The sequence below is a fragment of the Chiloscyllium punctatum genome, chromosome 8, assembly GCF_047496795.1.
Source record: "Chiloscyllium punctatum isolate Juve2018m chromosome 8, sChiPun1.3, whole genome shotgun sequence".
In the NCBI taxonomy this organism is placed as follows: domain Eukaryota; kingdom Metazoa; phylum Chordata; class Chondrichthyes; order Orectolobiformes; family Hemiscylliidae; genus Chiloscyllium; species Chiloscyllium punctatum.
The window spans coordinates 73,856,911-73,870,595 of record NC_092746.1 but is presented as its reverse complement, the minus strand read 5'-3'; the positions used below and the strand labels follow the sequence as shown (position 1 = coordinate 73,870,595).

At 40.2% G+C, this 13,685-nt stretch overlaps 1 protein-coding gene across 5 annotated transcripts in view; it reads left to right on the top strand.

Moving 5' to 3' along the window:
- cdk14 (cyclin dependent kinase 14) overlaps positions 1 to 13,685 on the top strand; it is a 672,936-nt gene that overhangs the window by 225,603 nt on the left and 433,648 nt on the right. For all 5 annotated transcript variants that reach the window (XM_072575800.1, XM_072575798.1, XM_072575802.1 and 2 more), the window contains one exon: positions 3,160 to 3,239. In XM_072575800.1, the coding sequence (XP_072431901.1) occupies positions 3,160 to 3,239 (80 nt within the window). The remainder of the gene's footprint in view (positions 1 to 3,159; positions 3,240 to 13,685) is intronic.

Genomic DNA, 13,685 nt, shown 5'->3' with positions numbered 1-13,685 from the left:
TTAAACCAAATGATAAATAATATCCTCAAACTAATCCATTGAGGCCCAAATCTGTACAAATAAAACATTTATTTGTATCAAATTCTGTTTCCAATCTTTATGCCCAGCATAGTTGCTGTGGCTAAAGCTGACCATCCAAGAGAGAGAGCGAGAGAGAGACAGAGTGTGGGCATGTATGCACTTGATAGAGTGCATGCGCGAGTGTGATGGAGTATATTTTCATATTAATGAATTAAAGCCTGCAACCCCATTCTAAGTGATTAAAGACTTTACAGCAATCTAGGTTTGTTTAATACATTGCAGCAGTTGTATGACACAGTGATCTTTTACTATAAATTCTGTGTCCTATGATCCTGCCTCACTAGCTAGCTGATGAAGGAGCAGTGCTCTGAAAGCTTTTATTTCCAAATAAACTATTGAACCACATCCTGGTGTTGTGATTTTTAACTTTGTTCACCCCAGTTCAACACTGGCACCTCCACATCATGGTTCCCACACTAACACCTCCATCACTTACCCTACCTTATTTCCAAAGAGTAGGTCAAGTTCTGCTCCTTCTCTCGTTTCTTACATTTTCTGTTTTGGTTTTACATTTTGAACATTGACTTGCAGTATTTTGTTTTGGTTCTGATTTGCTGTCACTAATTTTCGTGTTCTTTATGGCTAAGTTTGATACCTCAGTCAACTCATGATTGAACTTGGGAGCCTTATGGTTCAGTCTCATACTTGGCTTTTCTAAGATGTTATAGAATTGTGGGGCTATATTTTCATTTACATTGTGGCTTCAGTAATGGCTGATACGGTGCCATTGTTTGGAATCAATAACTTTGTCAGTATAACTAACTGGTTCAACTGCAGCACAAGTTTTTCTGAAAACATCTGGACTTTGAGCTTCTTATAAGCTAATTTTTTTTTTCTCATCATCTTAAAACAAAATCTGCCGTGCCAGCAATCAATGGTAGACACGCGAGCAGTACAGTGAAGTTAGAGGTATAAAAAATAAGTTGCTACCTACCCTCCCATTTTTGTTGCTGTGTCTGATATCTTCATTTTTTTTAATCACAGTTCTGGAAAATTGTAGGTTGGTGTATGCTTAAACAAAGAATCATGGCACTGAATGTCAGTGATGTGTTTCTGTTTTTTCTGTGCTATTCTCAAAGCCGTTTGCTCATCTATAATTTAGAATCTGAACTTCTCAGTGGGAGGTGCTGAAATCCGTGATAACTGGAGAATTCTAAAATTCTTCCTGCTGATAAACATTGTAATGGATTCAGATATCTGACTCTGTGAGCTGCAGTCACTATTTTACATCTGCATAAACAGTATCAACTCCTCTCCAGGATACAGCCTTCTGTCAGCTGATTCATGCTTCCAGCAGAAGTAGCTTTAAAAATGAAATGTTGGTTCGGGTGAATCTGATAAGCTGGGTGCCAGCTTCCTTTAACCAATAATGATGACAGTGAATGAAATAGAAGATGGACTTTATTCTTTCACTGTCGATCATTTTTACCTTGTGTTCATAATGTGATCGCATTGGTAATCAGTTCAATTTAAAATCTTGTTTGTGGTCTCGTTTACTGCTCTGCAGTCTATAAAACATTTCATACAAAAGAGCCTAATCTTGTTGTAAGCCCAGTCCAAAAGGACAATTAATGTACTTTTCAGGCAACTTTTGCTTTAATGATTCCTTTTTCCTTTGATACTTCACTGGATAACTTTGCTCATGTTCAGCAGCAAGCTCACTCTTTGGTGTCATTCATTCCTGAGAGCTTGCTCAAATTTTCTTTCACGCAATGTATGTGCTGTTGTCTTGGCCATCATTTAGTCAGCCTTGAAGGTTGAGCTGCTGCCTTGAGCTACTACAATCCATTTGATATCGACCCACAATGCCCTTGGGGAGGAAATTCCAGGATTCTGACCCAGTGACGGTGAAGGAAGGGCAATGTATTTCCAAGTCAGGGTGGTGAGTAGCTTTCAGGGGTTCTTGAACATGGTGTTCCCATGTGTCTGCTGTACTTCTCCTCGATGGAAGTGGTCATGGGTTTGGAAGGGGCTGTCTAAAAATCTTTCAATTTCTGCAGTGCATCTTGTAAATAATACACACTACTGCTACTGAGAGTCTGTGATAGAGAGAGTAAATGTTTATGGATTTGGTTTCAGGACAATGATAACCCCCAGGATGATGTCAGTGAGGGATTTGTTAATAATTACTCAATTTGAATGTGAAGCACTGATTGTTGGATATGGTCATTGGTATGAATGTTACTTGTCACTTTTTCAGGCCAAACCTGGATATTATCCAGGTCTGCTTAAGTAAGTATCTGAGCACTTGTGAATGGTACTGAACATTATACAACCATGAGACATTGCCATTTCTGGCATTTTTTTGATGCGATCCCACTACAAACGGAGCTGGGGTTGAGGCATTAAGAAGATGTCTTGAGCCAGTATTTCTCCAGTAGAAGGTCCCAGCACAAGAGTTTTTTTAAAGAAAATCAGGAGTCTAACAAAAGCTCACCGTCACGTCACTGTTGTTTTGAGAAGCGCTCGGGTTAATGGAAGATATTTTGATACTGAAGTTGAGCAACAACTTCTAAGAACTTGTCTAAGTATAATTCATGTACTTTAAGAAAACCACAATAGTGTGTGGAGTGGCTGTGCACAATCTGATACTTCTTCATGTTAACTTTCAAGTGCAAATGGTCTGCCCTGACAAAAAGTGTGGCCAGTTGATAATTTCACTAACCAGACTATTTTCATGGTGGAAATTGTGAATGTCATGCCCTCTGAAGTTGAACTGGAGATTGCTTAGTCCTGTTGTTAGAACATAAGGAATAAGCCTTGTGTTGTGTTTTAGGGATCTGCACTACAGATAGAAGAGTTACTTATTTGTTGATGTCAGATTGAAATCCTCTATTATGATTGAAACTGGTTTCCACCAAATTTGACCTTTGTATAAACAGCTGTATGTGTATTTATATTTTAACATTTTAATTAAACTAATGTTTGAGAAGAAAATAAAAATAACAGTACTTCAAGAAAGTAGAGTTATTTGAAAATTTTGAAAAAAACTGTTTAGCAAGAAGTATCCTCTTACTAAAGGAATTTGTGAATTTGTGTTTTGGTCGACTAACTGATACTAATATTTTCTTACCTCAGAGTGCATGGGAAGTTGGTAGCTTTAAAGGTCATCAGGCTACAAGAAGAGGAAGGAACCCCATTCACAGCAATCAGAGAAGGTAACATTTTACTGTAATATACAATACACCTATTTTTCTGGCTATAAAAGACCATAAAATGCCATACTTGATGTTATGTGCTATTGTGCAGTTTTTGTCTACGTTCCTTTGTGACCTTGCCTTTTTCTATCAGTGTACCTGCCTACAGCTTTAAGCCTCAGAGGTTTTGACCAACTCATAATTCTGGCCTCTTAGACTTCCTTGATTTTCATCACACCATCACTGGCAGTCATGCTGTTAGCTGGCTTTGCCCTAAAAATTGGAATTACGTTCCCAAACAATATTGTCTTTTATCTCACTTTTTTGAAGATACCCTTTAAACTTTACCTCTTTTATAACATCTTTATGCATTTTTCCAAGTGTCTCCTCTTGATACCAAGCTATAATAGATGCAAAAAGGTTTTTATTAATTTGTGCTTGATCTGCCTTGAAGCATTCAACTCTGTTAAATGTCCTGTGTATGTAAGTTGTTCAAAGGTAATCATAACACTGAAATTTTGCATTGTACAGTTCGGTCCCTAATTATTTCATTTAATGACTGACTCAACCCATGGTTTGGGTAGATAGCGATGCAATGTTTTAAAATGATCAATGAAGTTTTGTTGTAAGTCATGCCATAGGAATGGAAAGGAGGAGTGGGGGAGTGTGGTGTCATGGCACAACGTCTTTTGAAACACTATTCAATGTATTGAGCATGGATAAATGATTCCCAAATTGCACCATTTCAACAGTGTTCCATCTTAATACATTTCTCCTATTATTAATTATTCATAATGATTCATTACTTGTGCTTATTACAAATAGCAATGGTAACTAAAGAGAAATAAAGTTCAGCACAAGTTGCAGTTTAATTCCATTTAGAATTTACATTTTGTTAAATAAATATTTTGCTTTGTGACCTTCCTGTTAAGATAGGCACTCAGAATGTAAGTTCTATCACCTGATTTTCATACCTGAGACCTCTCATGGACTAAAATCTTTTTTTAAAAGAAGATAAACTTTGAGGTAAAATGGATGCCAGGGTTGCTTACCTATGATTGAGGCAAGTCCAGGAAGTCATCTAGAGTACAGTAAACCATCTGAAGTGGTTTTCTAAAATTTTGAAACCAGGCAACTAAGTCAGCATCAAAAAGTTGCATCTGCTGTTTTAATTTGATTTTCACATTTCATGAATTGATTATGCAAGTCTGAGTGTGAATATCTTGCTTGGAGGGGCAATAGTGCAAGACTTGGGAATCCACAAATGAACTCTTTCAACAGCTGCTCTTGTCCGTTAGAGAAGTGAAATGAAATTATTTTGCAACAAAAGGAGCAGGATCTTACTCTCATTCTCTATTCCTCTGCACATCTTGGAAGATTGCACCTGTTGTGAAAGGAAATTAAGGAATCAACCAGTCACTGTGCTGTATGAGCAGGCAACTTGAAGTTGAGTTGGAAGATCTTACACCATTGTTCATGTTTTTGTTGGGTGAATTGTCATTTTAAATCTGCACTGTTGCCTACCAGGTGGTATGGTCATGCCATCTCAGGCTGCAGTGAGCTGTTGCTTATGGTGATATTTGTTGGTGAAGTGTTGGAAACTACATGGCTCACTTGGACAAATAGGGTGGAGAGAAACAACTTCTGGTCTAGCTAGAAAAGTCTTTCGTGGGTAACAAGTTATAGTTTAATTCATGTTGGCAATTAGTTACAGGTGTTATAACCAGGTGAAGAGTGGTCATATTTAAATTTTTCAAAATTTTCTTCATATTTTAACCCACTTGATTGTAACACAGGTTCCGGTGGTTAAAATGGACATGAATAAAAAGGAAACCAAAATAAATCAAAGATCAGCAAGGAGGCCTTTGTGTGGAGCTGCAGAAAATGGGGGAGATACTAAATGAGTATTTTGCATCAGTATTTAATGTGGAAAAGGATATGGAAGATATAGACTGTAGGGAAATAGATGGTGACACCTTGCAAAATGTCCATATTACAGAGGAGGAAGTACTGGATGTCCTGAAACGGATAAAGGTGGATAAATCCCCAGGACCTGATCAGGAGGACCCGAGAACTCTGTGAGAAGTGATTGCTGAGCCTCTTGCTGAGAGATATGTATCATCGACAGCCACAGATGAGGTGCCGGAAGACTGGAGGTTGGCACTGTTTAAGAAGGGCGGTAAAGACCAGACAGAGAACTATAGACCGGTGAGCCTGATGTTGGTGGGCAAGTTGTTGGAGGGAATCCTGAGAGCCAGGATGTACGTGTATTTGGAAAGGCAAGGACTGATTAGGGATAGTCAACATGGCTTTGTGTGTGGGAAATCATGTCTCACAAACTTGATTGAGTTTTCTGAAGAAGTAACAAAGAGGATTGATGAGGGCAGAGCGATAGATGTGATCTATATGGACTTCAGTAAGGCATTCTAAAAGGTTCCCCATGGGAGACAGATTAGCAAGGTTAGATCTCATGGAATACAGGGAGAACTAGCCATTTGGAAACAGAACTGGCTCAAAGGTAGAAGACAGGGGGTGGTGATGGAGAGTTGTTTTTCAGACTGGAGGCCTGTGACCAGTGGAGTGCCACAAGGATCGGTGCTGGGTCCTCTACTTTTTATCATTTACATAAATGATTTGGATGCGAGCATAAGAGGTACAGTTAGTAAGTTTGCAGATGACACCAAAATTGGAAGTGTAGTGGACAACGAAGAGGGTTACCTCAGATTACAACAGGATCTAGACCAGATGGGCCAATGGGCCGAGAAGTGGCAGATGGAGTTTAATTCAGATAAATATGAAGTGCTGCATTTTTGGGAAAGCAAATCTTAGCAGGACTTATACACTTAATGGTAAGGTGCTAGGGAGTGTTGCTGAACAGAGAGACCTTGGAGTGCAGGTTCATAACTCCTTGAAAGTGGAGTCGCAGGTAGATAGTGAAGGAGGCATTTGGTATGCTTTCTTTTATTGGTCAGAGTATTGAGTACAGGAGTTGGGAGGTCATGTTGCGGCTGTACAGGATATTGGTTAGGCCACTTTGGAATATTGCGTGCAATTCTGGTCTCCTTCCTATTGGAAAGATGTTATGAAACTTCAAAGAGTTCAGAAAAGATTTACAAGGATGTTGCCAGGGTTGGAGGATTTGAACTAGAGGGAGAGGCTGAACAGGCTAAAGCTGTTTTCCCTGGAGCGTTGGAGGCTGAGGGGTGACCTTCTAGAGGTTTACAAAATTATGAGGGGCATGGATAGGATAAATAGGCAAAGTCTTTTCCCTGGGGTCGGGGCGTCCAAAACTAGAGGGCATAGGTTTAGGGTGAGAGGAGAAAGATATAAAAGAGGCCTAAGGGGCATCATTTTCACACAGAGGGTGGTACATGTATGGAATGAGCTGCCAGAGGAAATGGTGGAGGCTTGTACAACTGCAACATTTAAGAGGCATTTGGATGGGTATATGAATAGGAAGGGTTTGGAGGGATATGGGCCGGGTGCTAGCAGGTGGGACTAGATTGGGTTGGGATATCTGGTCGGCATGGACGAGTTGGATCGAAGGGTCTATTTCCATGCTGTACGTTTCTATGATTCTATGACTATGAACTGCGGATGCTGTAAGTTAGAAACAAAAACAGACATTGCAGGAAAAGCTTAACAGGTCTGGCAGCATCTGTGGAGAGAAATGAGAGTTAATGTTTCAGGTCGAGTGACCCTTCCTCAAAGTTGATTACAAAGAATTTGAGGAAGACCAGAGATTAGGTCTTGCTCCATTCAAGATCCTAAACTGTTTGGCCCACAAATCAATTGCATCATTTTTATGGGCAGTGCTTTATTGCACTGTTTGGCTTTTACCCATCTACAGCAAAATGTGTTTTTCCCTCCACTTCTTTAGAAACCACTTTACAACCTTTGTTCCAGAGCAAAGCTTTAGCCATGGTACTCCTAATCACTGCTTTTAAGCTTGGTTTATCCATTACACTTTATTTTTGTTTCTCAAGGCCTTTAGGATTTTACTTTATTGAAGTTACTAAATGAATGCAAGTAATTGCTATGACTTCTCAAGTTACAGCTTGGATGGTTGTATCCAGATATGTCTTTCCATCAAAATGATGTGTGTATCTTAGCATGTTTGTGTATCTTAGCATGTTATTTTAGCTGCAGGTCTTCAGGGATTTGTAGAGGTATTTTGGTTAAAGGCAAAATTGTGGACAAAGATTCTGTTTTATAGTTAATTGAGGCTTGCAGCACTGTCTTGTGGCTGTTCCCATAATGTACATATCTGTCCACACAGTACATTTATTTCTTCCTTGTCTGACCAACTTTGGCTTATTTTAGTTCCTTATTAACACTGTACTTTTTTCAAAATGTTCAAATCTTGTGTTAACTTCTGCTACTCACTGGATCATTTTATTTCCAAAGGCAATGAGGATTAAGAGGCATTTAACCATTTGTGGGTTTCACTTTACATACAATTATGTACAATTGGACTAAATTCTGCAAAGGTACAAAATAATTATCCACCAAGATTTTAAAACTGAAAAAGAAAATTATCTCGCTGAAGGAAGTCGTAGCAGCAATTATTTTGAAGATTGCCTTCTTTTGACTGTACTTTGGCTCTAATCTGCTCCGTCATGTAGTTGAGCTATTGCAGGTTTAGTTATTCATATAGGGGAAGTTTTGTTCCAACTTACCTTGTTGACATTTCTGATTAAGTACATGAGAAGTAGTTTGTTTTTGGTTGAATATCTTTGTTTTTTTTCAATAAGCTGGTATGACTAGAGAAGGGCTATCAGAATATCCATTACATCTCGTTGATTTAAGCACACGTAGAATATTTACATTTTATTAATTCTTTGGAAACGTAGATGTGTTTCTGGAAAGCAGCTGGATTGTTTCATTGCTGGAAATATTATTGTTCTGAAAACTTAAGGTTTTTAAAGTTTTGGCTCAATAAAGTTTCTAATCTGATGCATCTGTTAGAAACTGAACAAGCAGATATGTTTAATGCACCTTGCTGTCATTTTTTTTTACTCTGGTCATTTTATGTAGTGTTGCATGTACTGAAAAATGTGTCGCTGGAAAAGCACAGCAGGTCAGGCAGCATCCAAGGAGCAGGGGAATCGACGTTTCGGGCATAAGCCCTTCTTCCTGAAGAATGGCTTATGCCCGAAACGTCGATTCCCCTGCTCCTTGGATGCTGCCTGACCTGCTGTGCTTTTCCAGCAACACATTTTTCAGCTCTGATCTCCAGCATCTGCAGTCCTCACTTTCTCCTAGTGTTGCCTGTAGCCTTGTAATGACATATATCTGCAGTAGCTTCCTGAGTAGGAAATGCATTTAATCCTTGGATCTAATTTGTGACTATAGCAGAAAACAAGGTCATGATTTGGAGATTGCCAGTGTTGGACTGGGGTGTACAAAGTTAAAAATCTCACAACACCAGGTTATAGTCCAACAGGTTTAATTGGAAGCACACTAGCTTTCGGAGCGACGCTCCTTCATCAGGTGATAGTGGAGGACACAATTGTAAGGCACAGAATTTATAGCAAGAATTTACAGTGTGATGTAACTGAAATTATACATTGAAAAATACGTTGATTTTCTGTTGAGTTCTTTCATCTATTCGGACACCATGATAGTTTCTCTTCTTTCATGTGTAAATCACAAAACCTTTTTTAAAAGTTGCATTCTCAGGTTAGCTGTAACAATTGATGTTAGCTAGACAATATGTTGAAGGTGTTAGCCCCCTTTGTTCTCTGTCTATGCCATGATGATTAGATTGATTCTAATCTAAAAAGTGAGTGTTTTACATGAATTCATGCAGTTTTTGAGCAAAGTACAATATAACTCCGCAATTAAAATTCACCCCACAAAATATGTGTGTGCATACGGGTCTTTGTGTCTGTCTGGGTTGGGGGTTGTGAGTGTGAGAGAGCGTATATGTGTGTGTAGTGAGTGCAGAGTGTCTTAAGTCTGTGAGGGGGTGCATGTGAGTGTGGGAGTATGTGCGTGTGTCTGCGCTGGGGGATTGAGAGTGTCAGTGAGAGAAAGTGTATATATGTATGCATGAGTGTAGAGTGGCCTAAGTCTCTGAAGGGATGCCTGTGGGAGTGTGTGTCTGTAAGGGCGTGTGTAAGTGTCTGTGTATGTGTGTGTCCATGTGTATGCGTGTGTGTAGGAGTATCTGTGTGTGTGTATAGTGCAATGGTGGTCACCTGCAGTGTGACATGAACCCAAGGTCCCGGTTGAGACCCTCCCTCTGCGTACCAAACTTAGCAATCAGCCTCTGCTCAGCCACTTTTCACTGCTGCCTGTCCTGAAGTCCGCCTTGGAGGATGGTCACCCGAACGTCTGAGGTCGAATGTCCTGGACTGCTGAAGTGTTCCCCAACTGGAAGGGAACACTCCTGTCGATTGTTGTACGGTGCCCATTCATCTGTTGTCGTTGCCTTTGCCTTTGCTTGGTTTCCCCAATGTACCATGCCTCAGGGCATCCTTGCCTGCAACGTATAAGATAGACAACATTGGCTGAGTCACATGAGTACCTGCCACGCACAAGATGGGAGGTGTCCCCACGTGTAATGCTGGTATCCATGTCCACACTCTGACACATCTTGCATTGCTTACAAGAAAACAAGGTGAAAGCCTTCCATTCCTCTTTGGCATCCATCCTGACTAAAATAGATTTGAGCAATTTCAATCTGACTGGTAATGAGTCTGATTTAACAAAACTAGTTCAGCAGTAAATTAGCAATATGCCTGAAGCCCCGCAGGTATGAGCAGAAGAAATGGGGAATAAAAACATGGTATGGTAGTTGTGGTTCTGCAGAGATTCGGACTAAGGTGCAATTTAAAGAAAAATATTTTGTTCTCGTCTCAGCCTTTTTGGAGCAAGATTCCAGAACTCCATTAGTTTTGAAATAAAAGCATATCACCCGATGGATGTCTTATATTTGAGAGACCCTCTTTAGTAAATGTCTGTACCTCCATCAATGGATACTCTTAATGTTTTTGAAGCATTGTTTTTCTTGTCTTTTGGGGAGTGGGAGTGGGAGTGGAGCATAAATAATGCCTCTTGAAATTACTTGTTTCCTGCCTTATTTGTGAAGCAGTTCTAAATGTTAATATAATCAACTATTCTAGTAGTTGTGACTATTTGGGTTGGCATAGCTGATTCCTACAGTCATTTTAAAACTGTAATTGTACAAATAAAAGGTATTTCACATCTGTAGCAATCCATAATAATGCAAGACAATCAGTAGATATGGCTATTTTTTGCAGTATAATGGTGCCTATTTTGGCTGTTTTTTTGTTTAAATTTGACCCTTTATCATTTTCCATTTGATGTATTGCCCTTTATGTTGTTGAATTCTCTTCCATGGTGGTTGCATTTCACACAGAAATTGGGCAGGTTGCCATTCCCTTGCATGGTCTCGAGTGATTGACAACACTTTGCTGTGAAGGTGACTTTGCATGCCTAGGTTTGTACACATCAATAATGGTGTGGAAAGTGCAAGTATTAGACCTGAGGACGAAGTTGGAGGAACTCCGAGATTTGGCGTTTGTGGAGCTGCAAGAAGTTAGACACCAAGAAAGAATGAAGTGATGAACAAAGGTTAAAAAATTAACTCAGTCGTTTTAAATTGTGTGTTTTGTAGATTCCAATGTATGGGAGTGAGGGCAGAGGGAGAGCAGGATTTTATTAGCAGATGTTGATATTATAGAGATCTTAAGCTGAAGTTTACAAATGAGGGGATTAATGGATTCTTGAATGAGGGAAGGCATGCTAAGAATTTCTCCAACTGTTGGGGTTAGGTTCAGGAAATGCAATACATGCTACTTTCTCAGGGTGACCATTTCCTGTATTTTTAGTTACTGGAGAGTTTAATGCTCTGCACATTATCTGTCTATACCCTTCAAAACAGTGAACGGTCCTGTAAGATGGCAGTGGAGTAGGCCCTCTGAGTCCAAGGTCTGTCCGCTTTTCTCTTTTTTTTTTTCCTTCCCTCTTCTTTTGTTCCTTTTTACTTCTCCATTATTTTATATTACTTGCCTCTTGGTGAAGAGTTTGGTGGTGGCGTCGAATTGGCCCAGCAGAACGGGCTCAAGAAAGCGACGTTAGAGGTAAGTTTGGGTTCCTGGTGGCTTCTGCATTGTCAAGGTGGTCCTAGCATTGACTCGTGGCTGCTGCGGTGGTGAGTTTGGGTTCCTGGCGGCATCTGGGCCTTGTGCAGATTGATGGATGTGTGCTTGGGCCTAGTACCATGCCTGGCTGCATTGGTGAGATGGGCCTGAAGTAGACTCGTACTAGTGGTGTCAAATTTCAGCTGGAGCAATACCCGGCAGCATCTGCATTGGTGATGCCCCGTGAGGACTGAGTGGTGAGGGATTTGGTGGAGGTGAGCTGGTACCGCACATTAGCGACCTTTGTTTCAGTGGGGACACGGAGAAGGGGATGTATGCCTGGTCACCAGGCCCATGCTCAATGATGGAGCACTAAAGAAGGACAGTAAATGTGGACTTCTTGAAATCTTTATATCCTTTTTCTGCCTTTCCATTCTGTCTCTGTTTATTTTTAAGATGGCGCTGGAGAGTGTGGCAATATACAACACTTTTTTTCCCCCCCCCCACTGTATTTTGTAACAAGTTACACATGACAATAAATAAATCAAATAAATGGCTGCATACCTTGAACAAATTTCTGCTGTTGCCATCTCATGGCATCATAAGTACAGCAATGTTTCTTTTAAATGAAAAAGCTGCCCATGTTATACAATGCCAATTATTAGGCATTGTCGCTCACCTGGAAAAGGACCCCTAGCAACATGTTCTGTCCATGGAATTTACACTATTGTGGAATTTGTTTTAGTTTAGAGCCGTATTAGTTGTCTGAGTAGATAGCCATTGGGATATACGGTATGGAAACAGACCCTTTGGTCCAACTTGTCCATGCCAACCAGATATCCTAAATTCATCTAGTCATATTTTGTCAGCATTTGGCCCATATCCCTCTTAAACCCTCCTATTCATATGTCCATCCAGATGCCTTTTAAATGTTGTAATTGTACCAGTCTCCATCACTTCCTCTGGCATCTCATTTCCATATACGCAACACCGCTGTGTGAAAAAGTTGCCCTTCAGGTCCCTTTTTATATCCCTCCCCTCTCACCTTAAACCGATGCCCTCTAGTTTTGGACTCCGCTACCCTACCCTCTGGTGAAGACGTTGTCCATTCACCCTATCCATCCCCTTTATGATTTTATAAACCTAATTTGAATTGTAGCATTGGCGATGAATTCTAACAAAAGAACTAACTTAGAACATAGAAGAATACAGCGCAGTACAGGCCCTTCGGCCCTCGATGTTGCGCCGATCAAAGCCCACCTAACCTACACTAACCCACTATCCTCCATATACCTATCCAATGCCCGCTTAAATACCCATAAAGAGGGAGAGTCCACCACTGTTACTGGCAGGGCATTCCATGAACTTACGACTCGCTGAGTGAAGAACCTACCCCTAACATCAGTCCTATATCTACCCCCCCTTAATTTAAAGCTATGCCCCCTTGTAATAACTTCTTCCAATATTACAGCCAAAGAGCAATAAATGAAATTTTAAACTGCCAAAACACTTCTGTTAAACATTTGCATAGGAAGCTTAGATTAAAGTCCTTGTTGTAATTCTAATGTCTGTACAAGTTGTTGAATGATCACAAAGCAGTTAGTTTAAAGTTTATACTCTGGTTTGAGGTCTTTTTTTTTCACTTGTAGCTGGGGAACCCCTTATTGTTTTGATATCGAAGTTAACAATCCATCCAACAGCTTCAGATAATGGAGTGTGAATGGTTGAGATATAGGAATGGATCTTTCAGCATGAAGGTTTATTTAGACAGTTTGTGAGCAATGGTCTGACTTGGATGGCCGCAATCACTTGGAGTTTTTCAAGTTCCCTCTTCCCTAGCCCATTGACAACCTGTTGAGAGTTGTCTAGATTTTCTGGATGGTTGAAACTTGGAACCTCGCCACTTGGTCCAGTGACCATATTACAGTTGATGTTTGCAGTGCATCAGCTAGTGCTCTATCGAGAGATGGGGCTGTTGTTAATTTGTACAGTGTGGAGTGTGTCTCCGAGGAATATGAGATGAGTGGGTAGTTTGTTTTGAGATCTTGTATCAATGGTACTGCTGCATTAGCTGTCACCAGCTTTGTTTTGAGGTGGACAATTTCACTAGATATCAGCAGATTTGATATGTGCCAGCACAGGAAGCCACGTGAACTGTGTTGAGCTTAAAATCCCAGAAATAATCTTCATCCACTGTCTGGAAGTGGATACCTACCTTGGTGTGAGGCAACTCCTCCATAGTCTCTAAAAAAGAGCTCAGATGTTTGGTAGACCAAGTGAAGCAGTGCGTGATCTGTTATTTCCAGAGAATGTATTCTCAGTGTCGTGTAGTTCTTCAGAACATAGAACAATACAG